The 20,465-nt window shown below is 40.1% G+C and overlaps 2 protein-coding genes across 2 annotated transcripts in view; both read left to right on the forward strand.

Moving 5' to 3' along the window:
• Positions 1–592, forward strand: part of LOC107223749 — a 38,514-nt gene extending 37,922 nt beyond the window's left edge. The window contains exon 4 of the mRNA XM_046745302.1: positions 313–592. Within this exon, the coding sequence (XP_046601258.1) occupies positions 313–333 (21 nt within the window). The 3' untranslated portion in view covers positions 334–592. The remainder of the gene's footprint in view (positions 1–312) is intronic.
• The window catches only part of LOC107223748, a 190,324-nt gene that overhangs the window by 62,406 nt on the left and 107,453 nt on the right, over positions 1–20,465 (forward strand). Inside the window, exon 4 of the mRNA XM_046745327.1 lies at positions 18,460–18,519. Coding sequence (XP_046601283.1) covers positions 18,460–18,519 — 60 coding nt within the window. The remainder of the gene's footprint in view (positions 1–18,459; positions 18,520–20,465) is intronic.

Consider the following 20,465-nt stretch of genomic DNA (forward strand, 5'->3'; position numbering starts at 1 on the left):
TCAGCTCATCGAATTTTGACTAGCAGGTTTTTTTGTAAAGTAACTTTCAGTAGTGTCTTCCTCTTAAGGCTAAATTGTTGTCGGAACGAAAGAAAATCCGAGATCGATTCTATACGAATTACGTGACAGTGACTCCCAAAGTCTCACGTCGGCTGTATCGCCAGTCGTTGTCACATAATTCGTATATAATCGAACTCAGATTTTCTTTCGGACGGAATACAAGTTTGCCGAAAGCTCAAGACATTAATTAACACTACTGTGCAAAATCAATCCCATCGCGAACGAGTCGGCAATGCAGATTGTTTATTACAGATGGAAAAGAAGAGCTCGTAGAGAGTACGCGTATCTTGCATCAGTTTACGAAAGCTCTGACCGAATGTGGGAGAAGCAGTCATCTTTGCGCAGTCGGTAACCGCGAGACCTTGACTCGATTGTCGGTAACTTTGATCCAGCCGACGGCTTTGCTGGATCCTGTAGGGTCCTGAAATTGTTCAAGAAACCTGGGTACGGATAGGATTTATTCTCTTTTGGTACATCGATTCTCCAGAATAATATACCATCTGCGGAGAAAATTTGTGTTTGGTAATTTCGGAGCTTGCGAGAAGTAAATTTGAAATAAAATTATTCCGAATATTGTTTTCTTTTTCGTTTCATTTCATTTCTGGCGTTGCGCGACTCGGCTGCATTTTCTTTCATCAACGATCCCGCAAACTGTGACGAATGAAGAGTGAAAGAAGAAAAGAAAAATGGTCTCGACAAAGTGCATAGATTTCGTCGTTTGATATTATAAATCGATTCATCGATGACAAGTTTGACAGAAACGAATTTGGAATTAACGTACAGCCGAGCGCTCCTGACGCCGGATGAAAATCCACTGATGTATGTATTTGACGCGCCTGTATTATATTCGTTGCGTGTGAGCTGCTCGTGCATACGCGTCTGTATTTGTATTAAATAATACGGTACGCGTTGGTGGGCGCGTATATCCAGAACGTCGTTTCGTTCCGCAATATTCTGCAGGATATTCAACGCTCATGCATAAAATGCAATTTGGTAGCTTCGGGTTCCCGGTCTGATGGTCCACGCGGTGTGGCCACGCTTCGAAATTTAATTGGATTTATTGATCGGCTTTCAGATTGCCATTTCCTACAGGCTTAGGTATATGCGCCGTATACGCATCTACGTATACAGAATCGTAACGCGTCTACACCTGTAACAACCCGCCTGGAGTTAAACTTGTGTTCCGTCGATGTGTAAAAATTTGATTATTTTGCAAGGACATGCATTTTTGATGTCACACCTTACGCGAGCAATTCAACATCTGATTGTCGTGTGAATAGCTTTATTACGCGATCGGATAAATAAATTTCCTCGATCAATGATCCGATCTTTCTTCGTGGAGTGGAACTGCTCCATCTAGGATCGTTGATTTTCGTACCTTAGTATTTATTAGAGGTGCACGCCTTATTTTCGCTGAGACTGTATTCTACTTTATCGTACTTCACAAAAGACTAGGCTACCAAGTACGGTAACAACAGTACGGGATCAAAAAATTCCCTTGAAATGTTACACGAGCTTTGGTGTTCTTCAGAGTTGCCTGCTTTTCAGGTATCCGCGGATTCCCTCGTGACAATGCTTTACCAACTCGGTCTGTACGCTCTACGGTGAAGAATGTTGTAAAAAGTGTGAAAATTACTTCGATCTTCGAATATCCTAAAAGAGGAATAAAATACGGGCGCCACAACGATCGGGACGAGTATTAAAATTTTTGAAAATTTGTTGAGATTTTTAAAAAATAACAATTCTTAGATAGGTTTGAATAAATATGAGAAAATAACGGCTGTAGGAGAAAATTTTTAAAAAACAAGAAGTCCTTTTTTTGTGATCGAAGCACCGTATCTAATGTTCCGAAGAAAATCAAAAATGGTGAGGGATAATCGTTGGTCCAGTTGATATGGAATGCACTGGAAATCAGTGAAAAGTCACCGAATCTTCAGTGTATACGCACTGATATATTTATAACTTTTTACCAATTGAAATTTAGAGAGTGCCGAGGCACTGCAGTCGGTGTAATAAATAATACCGAGAAATTTTCTGTTATCTATAATATACGGTTCGATTATAGAACGGCGGATGTAACATGTTTTAAAGGAAATGTAACGAATGTCAGCCTGTCGTGAAAAATAAAGTACAATCTTGGAACGGATGACAGAAATCCTATAACTCGCGGCAGTAGGCTGATCACGTCTTTGAAAGACGTCAGCTCTTTTGCCTCCGCCTTCTTCGTTCTATTCGAAATTCAACTTCTGCACCTTTATCCTTAACATTTTTCCTCGAGGCTTAAAAGTTTCCAAATTTATTGTCATCTTGAAATTTCGCCTCGTTATCGGGTGACGCAGATTCGATTAAATTGAAATCACTCACGGAACAGGCCTTCGCCAAGGATCGGTTCGGATTCGTCCGGGTTCTGGTCTAGTTGTGTATAGTTAGCCCGGCCACTTGTGCGTCGTACTATTAATACGAACTTCCGCGTCAACTGGTCTTTGACGGTGTAAAACACGACTGGGTTGGCAGTAAGCGATCGAGCCCCCCCGCGAATTGTGCCGGTTTATCCCCGATTCGTCGTATTACGTACGGCGGAGAATCCGGTCGAATAAATCAAACGGTTGGATACCGTCCGAGTTGTGAATAATTTGGAAACTTCTTCGTCGGGGAGTAAAACATAGGTTATATCGCGCGCGCTGTTTTTTCATCGTGAAATGATTAACGTTCAACGATATCGCCTACAGCTCGCGATGAAATTTATTTATCCTTCGTACGAGGTTTTGTTTTATCCCCTTACAACGATTCCTCCTCCACGTATGGGTGAAAAAATCGCGACGCTGTGATTAAAAATATATTATCCGTAGAGAGTAATTGCGCAGTGTCGATTTGTGAATTTTTTCGAGTTACGTTTGCCGATCGTTTATTCAATCATCGATGATAATTCGTTCCGAGGCGTCGTTGGACAGAAGCGAAGAAGAAGAAGAGAGAAAAGAAAAGGGAGAGGAAGACACCGAGGGGGTGAAATATGGAGAATATTGGTGGAAGTGAGGCTGAAACTTTGCCAACTCTTTACGGATTAATGATTGCCTTCTTGACCGGACTTGTCGGTTACGTTCTTTGGGTAAGTCGCGATGAGTCGTTCCTTCGCTATCCACGCGAAAATCTCTTCTCTGCAGAATTGCCGAACTTCAGACGGCGGTCCGGCAGTTTCGTTTTTTCTCTCTCCATTTTATCCAACGTCGACGGAATAATAAATCACGAATCTAAAACGAGACTAGAAATTTCATCCTGAAAGGATCGCTTCCCTTCGCTTACTCTCGTGTTTTTTGTTTTGTTCTTCTCTCTCTATCTTTTTTTTTTTTTTTTGTTTTTTTCCACTATACCCCACTCTCTTTCGCCTCTCTCTCTCTGCCAAAGCACGGTGTACCTACATCCGCGCCGTTCGAATGCCGTGCAACACACACCCTCCTCTGACAATCCTAGCTATTCAGGTCAATAGGAATCGATCTATTTCCGTCAAGTACACGCTAACCCACCACCGATTCTTCCTCTTTTACACACGTACATTTACACAGCAAGACAGGCACGGACACAGACTGGCGTGAGCCAGTTCAGCTTTTACTCCAGTTCTGTTTTATCTGCCTTGCCTGCGTTAGCAAGACGCCGGCACACATTCGCTGATCCAGTTCGTATGTGTATACACAACGGGAAACGTGTAAATTTTGCCCATCAGCACCGCGGAGGATTTTTCATAAATTATTGCCACGCCTTTTGCTCGTATCATTTCTTTGTACCAGATTGTTTTTTCTTCCATTGCGCGTTGTACTGGCAATGTCGTTCGGACGTTGATCTGTCGTTATAACGCACCGTGCCATCTGTAATTATCGTTGATTCCCAAGTCGCGTTCTATTTTGCAGAGGTGAAATGTTTGGAGCGTAGAGAGAGAGATAGAGAAAGAGAGAGAGAGAGAGAGAGGAGTAGATAGATGGGCCCAGCCGAGATTCTGGCAAAGTATGTAGTTTGTAATATTCTATGGGAAGGGCTGAATAATTATAGTACCGTAATTAAGATGCCGTCTGATTATTTCGTGCCAGGGAAGCAACGAAAGCAGCAACAGCTCAGCACGAGAGCTATACGGACAAAAGTTCTCGGGATCATTACAGCTTCGTGTTAATTTACCTACACTGATTCCTTAACTACGTGCTCCTTCCTTACCTCGGCCAAGGAATCTTATCCCCCCTTTCCGAGATATTTTAATCAGAGTATAGTCCGCGTGTACCCAAGTTGAATTCCTCCCTTCAACAAGGCGCACAATAACAATGAAAAGAGAGATAATAAAGGAGAGAAAGATGGTTGGTTAGAGGCTTTGCGTTTTAGGTATTCTATTTTATGAAATTGATCGATGGCGATGATATTCATGTCATTGGTCAATTTTATTAATTTGCATTCAACGATTCTTTGACTTGACTCCCATTTCATCATTAATATGCGCAATGTCAGCAATGGCAATCATTTGCTGATTGAAAATCTTGTGTCATCGAAATTCAAGTTATCTTAGATTTATAGTGCGTCTGCGGACTCGTTTTTATTTCGTTAACTTGGGTGTGAAGTGGGGATTGGGGTTAGTTGGATTGCCGTTCGATTGGAAGTGGACATTTCTTTTCCATTCCCTCATTCCGCATTTATATACTTTTTCTCTTTCACTCTCTCTCTCTCTCTCTCTCTCTCTCTCTCTCTCTCTCTCTCTCTCTCTCTTTCTCCCTTTCCGTCTCTAGCGTCTGAGTTCGAATATTCGAAAAATTTACCTTTCCACGCCCTTGTATAATTATAGCTTCAAATACTTCTCTTTGATTAACACAATTCTCAAGATCGTATTCATCAACTGTCAGCGACGGAGCTTCACATTCCCTCGTTTGAATATCGCACTAATTCTTCACAAAAATACACTTCCTCACTGAAATATCTTCCGCCCATAATCCTTCTGTAACACTTCCATCGCGGTAGATTCTCTCGGCATTTTAATCAACCATTCCGGGCAAAACGACACGATGAATGTCAAACGGCCTGGAATTGATCCGGTTCGGTGATACTAACAATAAGACCAACTGTTGGTTCTCAACGGATGTTTCCTCCGGCGTTACGATATCGCAATGCACGTAACACCGAAATGCTTTCGCAGATAACGCATATTTTTTCATGTCTTCGAACCATCGACGAGAATCGAAAGCGTACTTTAAATTATTCACAAACAGTGAATTGCTACCCTTCGTATCGATGTCGGATGATGGAAAGAATCATCAGTTGTGAGCTTTTTCAGCGAAGTTGAGTAAAGATGTTCAAAGCTAACGAAGCATTATCTGAATTTTTAAAGACTGTTGAAATTAACAAATCCATCCGAAAACTGTTCCGCGGGGAAATTATTTTTGTGGCCAGTCTGAATCGATCAACCGGAGAGTTCGTATTAAACCGAGTTCTGGCACATGATATCTGTAACCGCAATTAATTGGGAAACTGTATAATTACTTTCGGTCCCGGGGTCGGTATGAATTGAATTGAAATAGCTGTTTGCTGAAACGAAGACTGGGTACATACACCTGAAACCCTGATTTCTTGGACACCGTGGTTATAGTAATTTGTTCGATCCACTGTCCATTCATCGTTGTTGAATGATTAAACAAACACCGAAACCGCGGACTTGCGCTGCTGCCAAACAATCGTTGGCTTCGGTCGAATGAATTTCCCCGATTGATTGTTGTCGGAAACAGATCAACTGCCTCATTATTTTTCTATCAGTTATTTAGAAGTTAGCGAACGGCACGCGACTATCAAATTCAAAGAATCGCCATTCGACACAATTTCACCGCAATCTTGACGGTGGTTAACCGACCGATGAGAATATAAGCCACAAAATTCGCCATGAGAGAATACAAAATCGATCTGGGAATACTAAAGCCCGTCACGTCCATGTGCCACCTTAATTGCATCTCGGGGATGATTAATACCGGCTCGTTAATAATCAGTAATTAGTCAGGTAGGCATATTCATCCGCAGCTTCGTCCGGACGTTCGTCTCTAAATACGGACCGCGGTCGGTTATTCACTTGGCGTAGCTATTATACGCGATCACTTTAAAATTTCAACCTGGTTGAAACTACCTCACCGTTCGCAACAAAGGCCATCGATGTTCTCGCATCTGAATACGACGTCTCGATGAATAAGGTACGGCGAGTTAGTACCAAACGAATTGTGTTTATCCAATACGAATTAGTACCTACCCATAGGGTACCTAAGACGATGGATAAGCCGTTGGTAAGAGTCGATCCTCCGTTTTAAACCGGGTTGGGTAGTCCTAGATCCGTTAATCTGTCGCGTTCTCCTTATGTAGCGATGATCATTTGCTCGTGTTTAGCGATTCGATTACCGCGGCTTAGCTTCAGCCTGAGAACAGAACCCTTCTGTTGTCGACAGACGTTGAGATTTCCTCCGATCAACCGTTAATGGTTTTCGTTGAAATATCGAGGCGCGTGAGTTACGCCGATTCGAAACTTGAATAGCGGTCTCGATTATTTGGAACCAGTATCAATTTTCGCCTCTCATTCTTTCATCAACGAACTCCTCCCGAGTCTTCACCGTTTTTCAACAACACTTGTTAGGTGCTTAAATCAGGAACATACCAGCGCATTTTCACGCCGTTGCCAATACACACTGGATGTCTGCAGGTAATCTACCCCCAAAAGTCTTACGGAGCTCCCGTTTACCTCCAACGCCATCGGCACATGAAGTTGGTCTCTTATCGAGTTGGCCTCGTTAAGGATGTACGGGCTATACATTCTTACATAAAAGGTAAATCTCGTTGACAATATCAAATACTTTATGATAAGATGAAAATCGGGAAAAGATCGACCGCAATAAAGACGATAAGAAAATTAAATTTGAATGATGATAATGCCCAAAAGTTATCAGCAAATTGTTTATACAAAGCATTGTTTAACAGATTTTTCTGAAACATTATTTTGTGAAATGAATTCGTTGATTTTTCTGAATAGACATCAGTTTTTAAAGAATCGTCTCATTATTTTGAGATTTATTGATAACTTTTGGATATTATTATTATTATTCAAATTTAATTTCCTTGTCGTATTTATTGTGGTTGATTTTTATCCGATTTTTATTATATCAAAAAGCATTCAATATTGTCTACGAGACTTACTTTTTTTTTCAGAATGTATAGTCAGTACATTCTTAATTACGTGCAGAAATTTACCATTTGTCGCAATTCTGTCACGTGGCTTGGCTTTCAATGTTATTTCTTCATAAGCTCGATACAATTCTTGCAAAATCGTTACCCCGTTTTTCGTTGACTAACGATCCCGTGGAAATAATTCGTTCGCATTGTTATCCGTTGATGATGCTTTCCAACCTTTGAGGAGATTAATTTTGCTGACCGACGAAAGAAGAGACGAGTTTACCAAGGGTTCAAATAAATTTCAGTACGGTTTGAGGAAAAGCGAGGTAGAGAAGAATATTAAGGAACCGGGCGAATCGCGTTCAGCTATATTTTCGCCATCTGTGACCAACATGCGACGCGACCATCTCTGTATTTACTACCGAGCTCCGCGGTGTGGCCGGTGCAGCGTGAAGATGAAAATATCCCGAGTTCTTCATTTTCCGTGTAACCCGTGTAAAAGTTTTTTCTTCATATCCCCGCTGTAGTACGATAACAGTGAGGAAATTGGACGATTTTATTCAGGTGTCTAAAGTTATGAATAGAAAATGCTCACCTCACTCAATTTCCGATTCCTCCTCGTGTTTGGTCTTTTATATTATAATCTCAATCGTGGGGTCACGCAGTTTCCTTGAGTATTTATTTTTTTTTATCTTTTAGCTCTTCGTTCCACCTTCCATTCGACAACGTCATTTGTGAGTAAAAGTTTTTTTCCCTCCCCCGTTATACTCGAAGTTGTCGTCGTCGATGGGCAATTCAATTCTGAACATCTGCTCCTGATATTCCTTCGGTCTTGTTTTATTGTTGATAACTTCCAAGACTGCAGGTCTATTGTCCCTTGGCTCCGTTATCCCCTCGTTTCGTTTCCTCGTGTATCTACGATTACCATCGCCGGCTTCCTCGGCTTTCACAAGCTACGACATTCCTACGGTGTAGTAAATCAATCACATCTGACTTGTTCAGTTTATTCGGGGCGACCAGTTAAGAGCCCTGATAAAACTCGTTGGTCCCCGAATTCCTTGTTCCGAATAACTCGGATTCCTCGCCAAACGACGGAACGACGTAAAATCGTTGTTCGCGAAACGGATTTTCACCGTGGTGTCCAGGGAAGTCTGCTAGAATGATACCGCGGTACAGGAAACTTGTACAATCTCTTCCACTTCTGCACCACCTGGCGCAACCAGGAATATTGATGAACCCACGGGACGCGATTGTTTTACCTCGGGGATCAGCGGGTATTGCCGATGGTAGAGTGTATCGACCACCCTCCTTTCATCGTCATCGAGAACGTCGGTGTTGTTTTTTCAACGAAACGTTTGACTCTGCGAAATATTTTCAGTCTCAGTTTTATCGGCGTGTCTTCCGTTCCCTCGCGATCTTTGATATTTCCTTTTACCTGTACGTATTTTTCATCGCCTGAATGAAAAACTCTGGCAATTGGTAAATCATTGGGAATAACAACCTTCCGGGAATAAACACACGATCACGATCAAAAAAGTGAACGATTTTTGATTCGTTTGTTGAAACGACATGAAATGTTTCTTGATGGCGTTTTAATTTCACCCCTTAACGTACAGATCCATGTAAATTTGAGATATCCGAGCAAGCTTGGCTCTCTGTTCACGTTGGTCACTGTATCCCAAGGGTTAATTAACCGTCGGAAGATAATCGTTACGAGGTAAGCGCGCACTATCTTCAGAATGATACGTTGCACTTAAACGAGCGTCTCTTTACGTCGCTTGGTTAACTGTACAACCCTGCAGCCGCGTGGCAGTCCGCTGTCCCGCAGATAAGAAATAATAACACCCCACGTTCGTTGTTCGCAGCGTGCCAATTTCGTACCCCCGTTTACAGATACAGAAACTTTTCCTGTACAGCTCTTAACGCGAAAGTTTTTCCTATTTTCACGGTAAGAATGTATCTTTAGCCAGATATTGTCCCTGCAGGTCAAACTTCTCTTACCACGTCTGTGTATTACATCTGCTTACTTGTTCTTTTCGAGCCTCGATTCTTTTCGCAAAATGAAAAAAGCGAAACGAAAAAATCAAATAAAAAGGTATAATTACAGACGTGGATTTGTATTATCATCTTTGTTTCGGGTAAGTTTTTTGAAACGTTTGAGAAAATATAGGCCAAGGGTGAAGAAACTTTTGGGAAAATTGAGCGAAACTTTGACGTTGTACTATCGGTGGATAATTACATGGATACCGTGAATGTAGAAATTTGAAACATTAGTCGCATCGTTGACTAGAATATAATTGGTACCGCTCTCTATAGGTACTTCAGCGTCGACTTGTTTGCCGTAAAGTTTTGTTAATTGAACACGCGTTGTGCAACGGCTACGGAGATGAACGGTGTGTACAAGTGTATATATATAGTATTCTAACTTGATGCTATAGCGAGCGTCTGTCGGTATGTTTTATCGCTTGCTCGTGATATGGAAATGGGTTATTTTATTCGAATTTAAAATACCCCGCGTATTGTACGACGAACGAAAGCGAATTAAACAACGAAATTGTTGAAAAATGAAAAGTTTTGTGCGATTAAGGCGTGGACTTTTATATCTCGTTTATAAATGACTTTTAAAATTTCTTTCTTTCTTGTTCATTGATTTCGCTGTGCTTTTTTTTTCACGGGGATAGGAGAGACGGCGGCGAAACAGTTTAACAAGGATCTTACCCTGATGTAGATTTAAAAGGGAGTCTGTACAACTCTCAACGTCATTCTTATCTTCTTTTCTCGGGTGAGTGAATCGTTGCGCCGATCGAATCTAGACGCCGGTGAAGCGTTGCTCGTTTTTCACGATTGTCCCTGGAGTTACAAACTGGCAGTGTAACGCCCTTCCTGAGTTTTAGACGTAAGATTATAGTCGCCGTAGTCAGAGAGACGCGAACAAGCTTCGGAGTGACGTGGATGAAATTGGATGGGGATAAAAATGTCGAAGGATTAGAAAATAGAAGCGTCGAAATGGAGAATTCTTGAAAAAAGCGAAAATCTATCTTGCAGAAATTTAAAATTGTCAGAAAATCGAAGTATAAAAACGTCAAAATTTAGAAATGCAAAATAAAGAAAGCTCAAGTATTGAATCGACAGAAATTTTATATCTCTATTGATAAAATGTGCAGGTATTTTACTTTTGCATTATGCTCGTTCCTTCCGATGAATCTATATTTTGACTTTTCTATGCTGACAATTGTCGTATAACCCATCTGTAGCGTTAATAATTCTGAATCTATTGTAATATGAATATTTTTGCGATAATATAATGAATCTGATAGATCAATTTTTCACCATTGTGGAGACGAAACAAATATCCACAATATGTTCGGATACTATAGCGTGCGTGTTATCGGGTGATTCGAACATCAAACAATCCCGGAATTTCAATTTGCTTTCCGATGAGTATCGAGATTGATTAATTACTGAGTAATTAATAAACGTGTGTGATCAATATAATTGGTACAATCACAAACCAATTTGACTTGACCAAATTAAACACCGCAATGGTAATTATCTTGTACGTTTGTATTAGGAATAAGGTTCTCTTATTTTGTTAAAAAAAAAAGAACCTTCAAAAATTTTCTTCATCTTCTGTAAAGTTTTTGTTTATATTTTATACACCCGTGATTGACTAGCAACAAAGGTAGGTATAATATTTCTGCAGAATGGGGCGTTTTACAAACGACATATCACATAAAGTAAAGTGAAAAAAATAATTGCCTTTAATCCGTTGCTTCTTGAAAAAATAGATTCTTCTTCGTCAAACTTTAACGTATCTGGAACCAGAATTGTTGGGACACAGCTCGAATAGGAAGACTAATCGATACGAATTTGTATGATATAGTATATATAATGCACGTATATACACAGATATATAATATCAAGTTTGTAAACAATTAACTGCAGCGGTTATCTACGCTTATCGCAACCTGTAGTCGATAATCCGATGACAATAGGTTGCAACTCCATCCGAGCGGACACCCCGTTGCTTTCAGGAATTAGTCGATCAATCGATGATTCCTTCACGTCCAAACCATAGCCGCAGCCGGAGCTGATCGAAATTGCGGCGAACGGTGGGATGATAATTTTAACAAGCCTTGAAATATCGGAATAACAGAAACGATCCGATGCCTCGGAGCTTTTTTTTTCTCTCTCTTCACTCCTTGTAAGGAGAGTCGAGAAATTGACGTTTTCCGCCAAACTGATCTTGTCCGAAACTTTTTTATCCGTTCGCAGACGAGCCGCGTAGCGTTTCGTGTTTCGTTTCGTGTTTCGTTTCACCGCGACCTGATCCGTGCAGACCTCCTTTCCTCTCATCTCTTTCTCCCGATATTCATCCCGCACGGAATTTTTCCTCACCGAAAATCTTTCACCCGGATAATTTTTACGGCGAAATTCTGTCTCCTGAACTACTCTGAAAAATTTCTGAATGAATTTTTCCCTCCACCTTGTTTTATCGTCGTTTTTAGCCTTCTCGGCTGTTTCATTGCTGAGGTAAATAATTTCATCCCCCGATCGATCTCTCCGCACTTCCAACTTTCTCATGTTATACCCCATCGGGAATTCACCATTCACCTTGATCCACTGGCACACTTTTTCCCTAAGACGAATCCGCGCCTTCGTTTATCCGCTACGAAATATTATATACGAATTCTTTTTCTCCATGTTTAAGGGAAGCAGAAGTTTCGGACCGATCTCCACCCCCAACTAACATTCTCGCTAGTTGTTTGACGGGATTTGATCCCGTTTCAAATCACTTCATTTGCATCTCGGTATTATTATTATCGATATCCGATATCCGCTCTGTTTTCGGATTCTGATCACGCAGCGAATTCTTTCACTCAGCTTCCTAATCCCATCACCGCACTTTTCACCTCGTTATTAATTTCTTTATTATTATTATCGTTTACTCCGATGTTTTTCATCTTTTTACTCGTTTCTTTTATTGCGGTGGTTGGTGTGGACGGATTTCGGATATTTCTTCTTTATACTTTTTCCATTTTTCATATTTCCTTAGCGAGACCTCCTAGATTTGTTTCTGCCAATTCCCATTTCTCTTGTCCCATATTTTCATCCTGATTTTCGCTCATTTTCCACTCTGCCTGTTTCTTGAAAGAAAATGTTTTTTAACGATAAAAAAGAAAAGTGCACCTGAAGTTCTCAGGAATCATTATTGCCCTTTGGTTTGCGATCTGCCGAGTAAATTATTAATATCAAGCTCGATTCTTACGCAGTTTAAACTTTTATACCGGACATAATTTATTAGTGTTTACCTGCGTGCTGTTGACTGCTTTAGCATCGTCGGTTGAGTATTTTGTGGCCAAGTTGTGTTATTTATATGTCTCGAAACTATCGTGCTTTTGAAAAATTCTCTGGAATCGAGGTAATCTGAAAAATCGTAAAAATATGAAGTAGGTTTAAATTCAGTACAGTGTCTAAAATTATCTTTTCGAGATTTATAATCTTTATAAATAGATCCGTTATCATATTTATATTGGCGAGTGGATGTGTCTATAGAAACCTGGAAAAATAAACATTGTAAGAAAATTTTCGAAACACATCACGTATAATGATTTATTCTTATCATATTCTTTTACTATCCTCTTTGCTGTGTCAATTCCTTGGAATTTTTATTGCCTCGCAAAGAGTCCGAGCCTACGCGTTTCGTGATTTAATCGTAAACCAATTGAACACGGCTTAAATAATAATAATAACAAACCGTGTCTACAAGTACGGCCGAGAACTCAATAAAAACCGTATTTACAAATTCTGTACTTGATATGCATGTTTTATATATTTTTTTGCAACTATAGTTGCGTAAATTCTTTTGTGGAAAATCTAATTAAATTTTTTCGCAATTAGTATAAACCTCGATTCGTATAATAACCAATCTTACAAAAAAAAAAAAACCGTACAGCATTTCAACTCTTAACTTTGTATCCCAGAGTCTCGGAATATCTCGCAAATCATCAGCAACCCTCTTAATTTTAAGACAAGCTCTTATACATATTATGTATTGTATACACATATATGTATGGATATAGAAAGTATGGGAAATTCCATGCGAACCTGACCAACCTTTGACACTTACGATTTTTCATTTTGTTGAAATTTTTTTTTCTGCATTTGTCCCAACCTTGAAACAGTACCGTGATTTTTATAGATTTTTTGTCCGACTAGTTGATTATTTATAAATATTAAAAGTGATTTTGAAAAGGATGTTTTTAAAATGCTCAAAAAAATTTCAAAAACTGTATGCCCGGTCTTGAAATGTTTGGAAAAGAAAAGACAGTTGTTGAGAATGTTTTGAGAATTTTAAAGAACGTCCTTTTTGAACCACTCTCAATATGCATATATAATTGACCAGTTGAACTAGAAATCTGGAAAAAATTCAGGGTACTATATCAGAGTTGACAATTGCAAAAAAAATTGTGATGAACATCAAAAATGATTAAGGTGCGAAGTTGTTTGGGTTCGCACGGAATTTCCCATATACACTATATATCAAGGGCAGGTTTCATCATTTTTAATAATCGAAGATGTGATATCGATATCGACGGGTGACCGATTAAAAGTGTATTGAACCTTGTTGGACAAGGGTCGACATAGTTTAATAGATATTGCAGAATCAGAGTGTCGGCCCGATATTACGGTGGTCTAAAATTGTCCAAGAGACAGCGAGAGCGAGTTTTTAGTTTTCGTCCAATACAGCCGAACGGAATGTACAAATCGCAGAATTTATCGTACAAATTAGATTCGTGTGATTTTATCGTTGATTTACATTTAAAAAAAATATTGAAATTGTAAAGATTACATTCACTTGATCCGAATATTAATGACGCAATATTTTTTATACCCGCGCGATTTAACTCGCGTTTCAGATAAAAACGAGTCTGAATAAATATGCCAATGTTACGCCATGTTCAGAAGAACCGTTTCATCAGTGGAAATTGATTTAAATTCCGTAAATCTTCACATTAACAATCAACGGGCTTTAAAAGTAAGTACCCAGGATTGTGATTATAACTCCCCTCGAGTTTCTCGCGCCTTTTCCGCACGCACTAACATCAGATTTTTACCAGAGCAATTCGCGTCAGAGAGGTAAAAAAACAAACACCAAGAAAAAATTCGATCACTCAAAAGCACGGAAATATAACGCACGTGGAAAGATTGAAAAATTGGTTGACAAAGATGTACGTAAATTAAGCGTAGGTACTGAATTACGAGTAGAACGATGAAAAAGAAAATAAAAATGAAGTGAGAATTCGTAAAACGTCGCCCAAAGTTCCGGCATGCAGCTGAATTTGGGATTGCGGTAAATTTTTCAATCTTCGCAGGTCGGCGGTCTTGTTTCAGTTAATTAACGACAAAGTCAAGTGGGTAGGACATTTAAAAAATATGCACGAAACAAGGGGGAAAAAAAGACCGAAGTGCGGAGATAAGATTTTTAAGTATTAACAAGCACTCACCCGGGGCTCCAGCCTCGACGTAATTGTTCACCGGGTCGACGACGAGGAGAAAGCTCAGAGCGGGTCCGATCGCCGAGGAAGGCGACGCCATTTTCATACCGGGTTGCGTTGTTACAGGTAGTGAAACGTTTAACGTCCACCGCAGAGACGATACCGAGGTGGAATATACACGTAACAACGCATCACGCCGAATCGCGGGGGCTTGAGAAGTAATCGATTAATTGCTCTTGAGTCGTTCGTTGAATCGACTGGTTTCCAATTTTAATATAAGAACGATCAACCGAGCTTGCAACGCCTCTAGAGGTATCTTAAATTACTGTTTATTACACCGACGGACATGAAAAGCTTGTACGTAGGGTTTTGGAATTGAAATCTATTAAACCACAGCTTCGTGAGTACCTATAGCAATATCGGAAAATGAAAGGGAAAAAAAGGTATTGAGAAAAATCAAGGTAAAAGTAAGACTACATGATATATAATTAATTAATTGCGACTGGATTCAAATTGGAGTTCCGCCTGGATGTTTGTTTGTTGAAAAATTTTCGCGGATTATTTTTCATACCGTATCAGTTGACCGTTAGCTTGATCGGTTGGTCAGTAATTGACTTGGAGTTTGTATATAGTTGGTGGGTATAGGTACTGATTTCCCATCTGGATTTCTCTTATTTTACTCTTTGCCTCGATCCTATGCTTTTTCAATTGAGCAGCCTGCGGGCTCTGGAAACCCTTGGGATACCTGAGATTCTATCTCTGAAAATGCTACTCCGCCATGCTGCGGAGATAAAACCGCGGGCTAATGAACAAGCTGGAAATCTCGTGCTTATCAAAATAAACCGAAACACCGCCTTTGATATTTGCTTATCAGTTATAAGTTTGTTTATTAATCGACGTTGTTACTTTACTCACGAAGGGAATGTTTTCATATTTATTAGAATTTTCAACCGGCTTGTTGGTTTAACGCAATTTTTGGCGGCATAAGTGAAAGTTTTATTTCTTCACTATACATGTATCACGCATATGCCTACCTACGCTTTTTATTTTGCCATTTAATCCATTCAAATTTCCATCACCCGAGATTTTACGATCGGCAATTTCCCCGTCGCGATTTTTCTTCTTCCTTCAATTTCCGTTATTTCCTTTCAAGATTACTTATAGGTAGGATCTCTGCGGAAAGAATAGTGAATCTTTACTTGGAGAGAAAATGTATATTCGGAATCTCTTTCGTCGAATTTTCGCACATGATTTATCAAATTTTCCTTACCGTAATTTCGCTGGTTATTTTTTCATTTTACAAGCAAGGCGGGTACCAATTTTTTATTTTTCTCAAAATTTGAACCGATTTTGAAAAACACTAGAACCTTCCGGTTTTTCATTCCTCTATAAGCGATTTAAAGAAAACTTTTACGATTACAAAAAATTGAAACAATAAATAAATATACTCGTAAAGATGTAATTCAATTTTACGATTCTTGAGTGCGCGCGTTATGGCTATTCGTACAAATTCAATAGTCGTTTCATACATTAGTGTACTTACAGGTAATACGAATTTTTTATATCATGGTCGTTGGATTATTTTTACGTCACGGAAGTTTCGCGTATGCTGGAACAAGAGAAAAGAGAGGAGATAGCGTAACGACATTTGATAATTCAATTCTCATACCGTCTTCGTTCTCGATTCGTTCTTTCGCGAAAAGGAAAAAGAAAAAAAGTGATCAATTCGCATAAATGCACCAGCCACGTTGCGTCCGCCGATATAACGAAACTCCAACAGCGAAAGACTGAGCAGATATATTCGTTATAAGAGTTATTTTAGGATTATTACCAATTTTAATATATCCAACTTTATCTACCTACGTATTACGCGTAATAAAGTCTGAAATGTATATGTATATAATGGGTAAACTAAACTTTCGAAATATATAATATACGAGAAAAGTTGTCCCATTTGTCTCATATATGTGTAACAATGTACATAGCGCGTGCAGTTGAAGTTTTTGCAATTTAAAACCGTGCCGCGCAAACCGATCAATCTTGTTGTTTCAAAACTATTTTCCCCGATAGCTGTTTCATGTACTCGGTCAAAGCTACCGCATATATAATATTCAACGTAATTGAAATTTTACTTCTACATCATGTACCGCATATCTAATATTATACCATACGGCTCTGCACGAGCGTATTGCAAATGCCTGGTTATTATTGTAACGTTTCATGACACGTATTTCCTTGCAGATATGAATAAAACGTTATTCAGTTTACACACCCTTAACTTCGATCAGCGGTTCGTTACGTTATTATACCTACAGTAAAATTGACTTTTAACACACGAAAGTCCGGGAATAATTTCCGCGAAATTTCAATGAAACTTCGATGATCCTTAATTGGTGCATAAACGACGAAAAGGATAATAAGTCTATCTGTAAGCCTGTGTCGTGCACACCTGCGGCGGTGTTAAAGCTTTGAGGCGAAATTAGCGACAAGTGTTTAAGGCTGGTGCGGCAGAAACGCAGGGATATACAGGTACTATGTTTTATTTCCGACTAGTAGAATGCGGTACGTGTGAATCTATTAGCATTTCCAAGTGGACAAGGGGAGATGTTCGTCCACCAGTTCGGCACCAACTATACTTACTCGGTGTGGGGTGAGAGATAAGAGCAAAGTTTCCAACGATCGATAATTTTGCTATAACGCGAGGGCAGGAATCGGCGCGGAGGAGACGGGAAAGTTAAACTTGCAGTGTCACCACACGAGCTTGCCAGAGAGTTGCCGCAAAAGCTTCGCTTCAAACTAGTTCAACTGGACGTGCGGTCATTGTAATAAACCAAAAAAAAAAAGAAGAAATTAACGCAAAAAAAAAGAAAAAATCTCTTCTCATTCTAACACGACGTGCACTTTTCCCCATCCGCCTTTCGATGCAAAAATACGAATTTTCGAGCGAGATAATGATGTTTTGTAAAAATAAGTGTCATTCATTATACAAGCTTGAATTTATCGAGTTCAATGTATTATAATTATCATCCTATCATTATATACAGATATTGATAAATTGATACAGATAACGTTAAAAATTGACGTTATCTTCTTTGCAAACTCAATGATTACCATTAAAGTTGAAGGGTTAGATTTTCAGATAATTCTTGTACGAATTGCAAGGCGATGTATTCTTCGCTCAAGTGTTTCAGTTACCGTTAATACAAAGTTGTCCGTTTAACTCATCCAGTTTTCGGTTCTTGTCAGTTCTAAGGCGGAGTTCGTCTTGTTGATTTAGGGTTAGGCTATCGCGTGTTTGCCTTAACTTTGTGCGCAAACGTTACCGATAGAGCATAGGCGCTTGCTTGTATACATTTATACATGCATATCCATACGTATGTCGCGTATCATCTGTCCCGCACACCAAGTCTGCATTATACGTGTAACGCTTTGGTCACGTTTGAGTTGGTAAGGAGTGCGGAGTATCGGAAAGAAAATTTTATGCCGGGTCATATTTACGAGGGCAATTATCGTTGCCGCTGTTTACGGACAATGTATTGTTACAAATTAAGGAAATTTGTGTTTGCTGTTGGTCTACAGGCCACATTAGGCGCCCGAAACTGACGGATTCTCGTTAGTTCGTTTTTGCTGTTCAACCTGCTGAAGATTCATGCTTATTGCTTTGCACGTATTCAATTCTATTATCGTACTGTTAGTGGTGGGTTTTACAATGTTCAAATTTTTTTTACAGCCTACGATTTTCGGCACTGTGGCTTCCGATCTCAATCCCAAGGATGGCAACAGTCGAAGGGTGAGTTCTTTGTACTGTAAAAATTATTATTCTCTTTTGACGTTGTTTCATTTATTTATTTACTTTTTTTTTGTTTACCCCTTGAGCGATGGTATATATTGAGGATTGTATACCGTATTAAATATTAATATTGTCTACAATTACAAGTAACCCCGTTTTTTAATGATGAAAGAGTATTTGAAACCCCAGATCAAAACCCAGTCGTTTCAAGGATTGCGGAATTCAAAAAAAAAAAAGAGAGAAAAAACTTTCGAGGTGTATAAATTTTTCTATTCCGTTTGGATAAAGAGAGCGAGAGTTGGCGAGAAAAATAATCACAGTGTTTATAGAATGACACAGACGTGAGATTACGAGTCGAGGTGTCGTTCTTATTTCAATTTGTTCAGTATCTCATTCCTCGTTACGTAAGAGAAACTATTCGGATGTTGAGAGAGAGAAAAAAAAAAAGAAACCGTTCACTTTGCGACCTGAAAAAATCTCTTCCCCGAGGGAGATTCTGAGGATTCAAATTTGCACAGATCAAGATTAATGATTATCCGTAACCGTGCTACTACGGATTGACCGATATTCGTATTATATATTACTATCGTAGCCCGATATTTAGCGCCGAATTAACCAGTAAAAAAAAAAAAAAAAAAATTCACCTCTCACCCGTATCAACTCGACCCTGTCTCGCCTGAATAATTACTCGGGTGTAAGGAATCCGTTCCTTTTATACGAAATATATCGAATGGTCGGAAATCGTGAGAGATCCGCCGGCTGGTCCGCATCCGCACGGAGGTAATCGAATCTTGGATAACGCGGCTCGGCGAGTGGAAAACCGCCACACGAGACACGCACGCACACACGCATGCGTACGGATTCGGCTTACGGGGTGGCCGCGATGCAGCCGCGTGAAGGCAATTTGTCACCTTTAGTGAGGTGTCCCGGTGTTTGGTTGGTGTAGGGCTAGATTAATTACTCCTGTCCTGCAGCGGCGGGATGCGCGAGGAAAGGTTTTACCCCTGCAAGTTTGTTTGCCTCCTGCGGCCGGTTCGCGACCCCGGACGACCTTTTGCTCGTATTTCGGTGCTATTGCTTGTCCGTCGGCCCGCCTAGTTTCGGTTTAAATCTGATACGAAGACCGACCCGCTAATGAAACTATTTTCCTTTCCGCCGTACGAGGCTTTCGAGTTTTCGTACACGCGGTATTCAGCCATCGTCAAGTAGCACCACCTACGGCAGCAGCGGCGGCAACGGGAGTTTCGGAAACCGAATTATACCTATGCAAATTTCAGCCGCACAAACCGAGGACCATAATCCCGCAACCTCCGAAAACCACGTATAGGAACCAGCTATTAAAACCCGCGTCTATATGTATACGTGCATACGTACATCGATACACAACTGTGTCAGAGTAATGAGACTAATTCTACAAAGTCCTTATTATATGTAGTCGCTGCACCGGTTGTTAAAGCCTCTGGCTTAGATTTGGCTGAACTGGTTTCAGATCACATCCTCGCCGCCGCGTACATAATTAACGAATTCGTCAATTATGTGTTACATATCGCAGCTGCGAATTTGCATCGTGACCTTTTATGCCGATCGGAGTGCGTCGATAGTTGTGCATATCGTACGTTCGATTAGAAACGAACACAGCGCGACGGGTGCATGTGTTAACGTGTAAGTAAAATCGCGTAGGAGTAAATTTGAGCAAAGGGTGCATAATTCGGTAACCTCTGACCGGGATTTCTTTTCGCTATAGGATTAATTGAGCTGACAGCTGGCCTGCGAGTATTCACCCCTTTTTCCACTCAGCTTATACCTGTACATGCCAATTTGCCAATTCAGCACGGTGGCGGCGGCTTCGCTTGGCTTTAATAGTTTACCTCCCACCCCCTGTTGCCCCGACCCAATCAACCCTCGAAGAAGTGTACGTTAATAATGAATTTGACGCCGACCCCTCC

Source organism: Neodiprion lecontei, chromosome 1 (assembly GCF_021901455.1).
Source record: "Neodiprion lecontei isolate iyNeoLeco1 chromosome 1, iyNeoLeco1.1, whole genome shotgun sequence".
Lineage (NCBI taxonomy): Eukaryota > Metazoa > Arthropoda > Insecta > Hymenoptera > Diprionidae > Neodiprion > Neodiprion lecontei.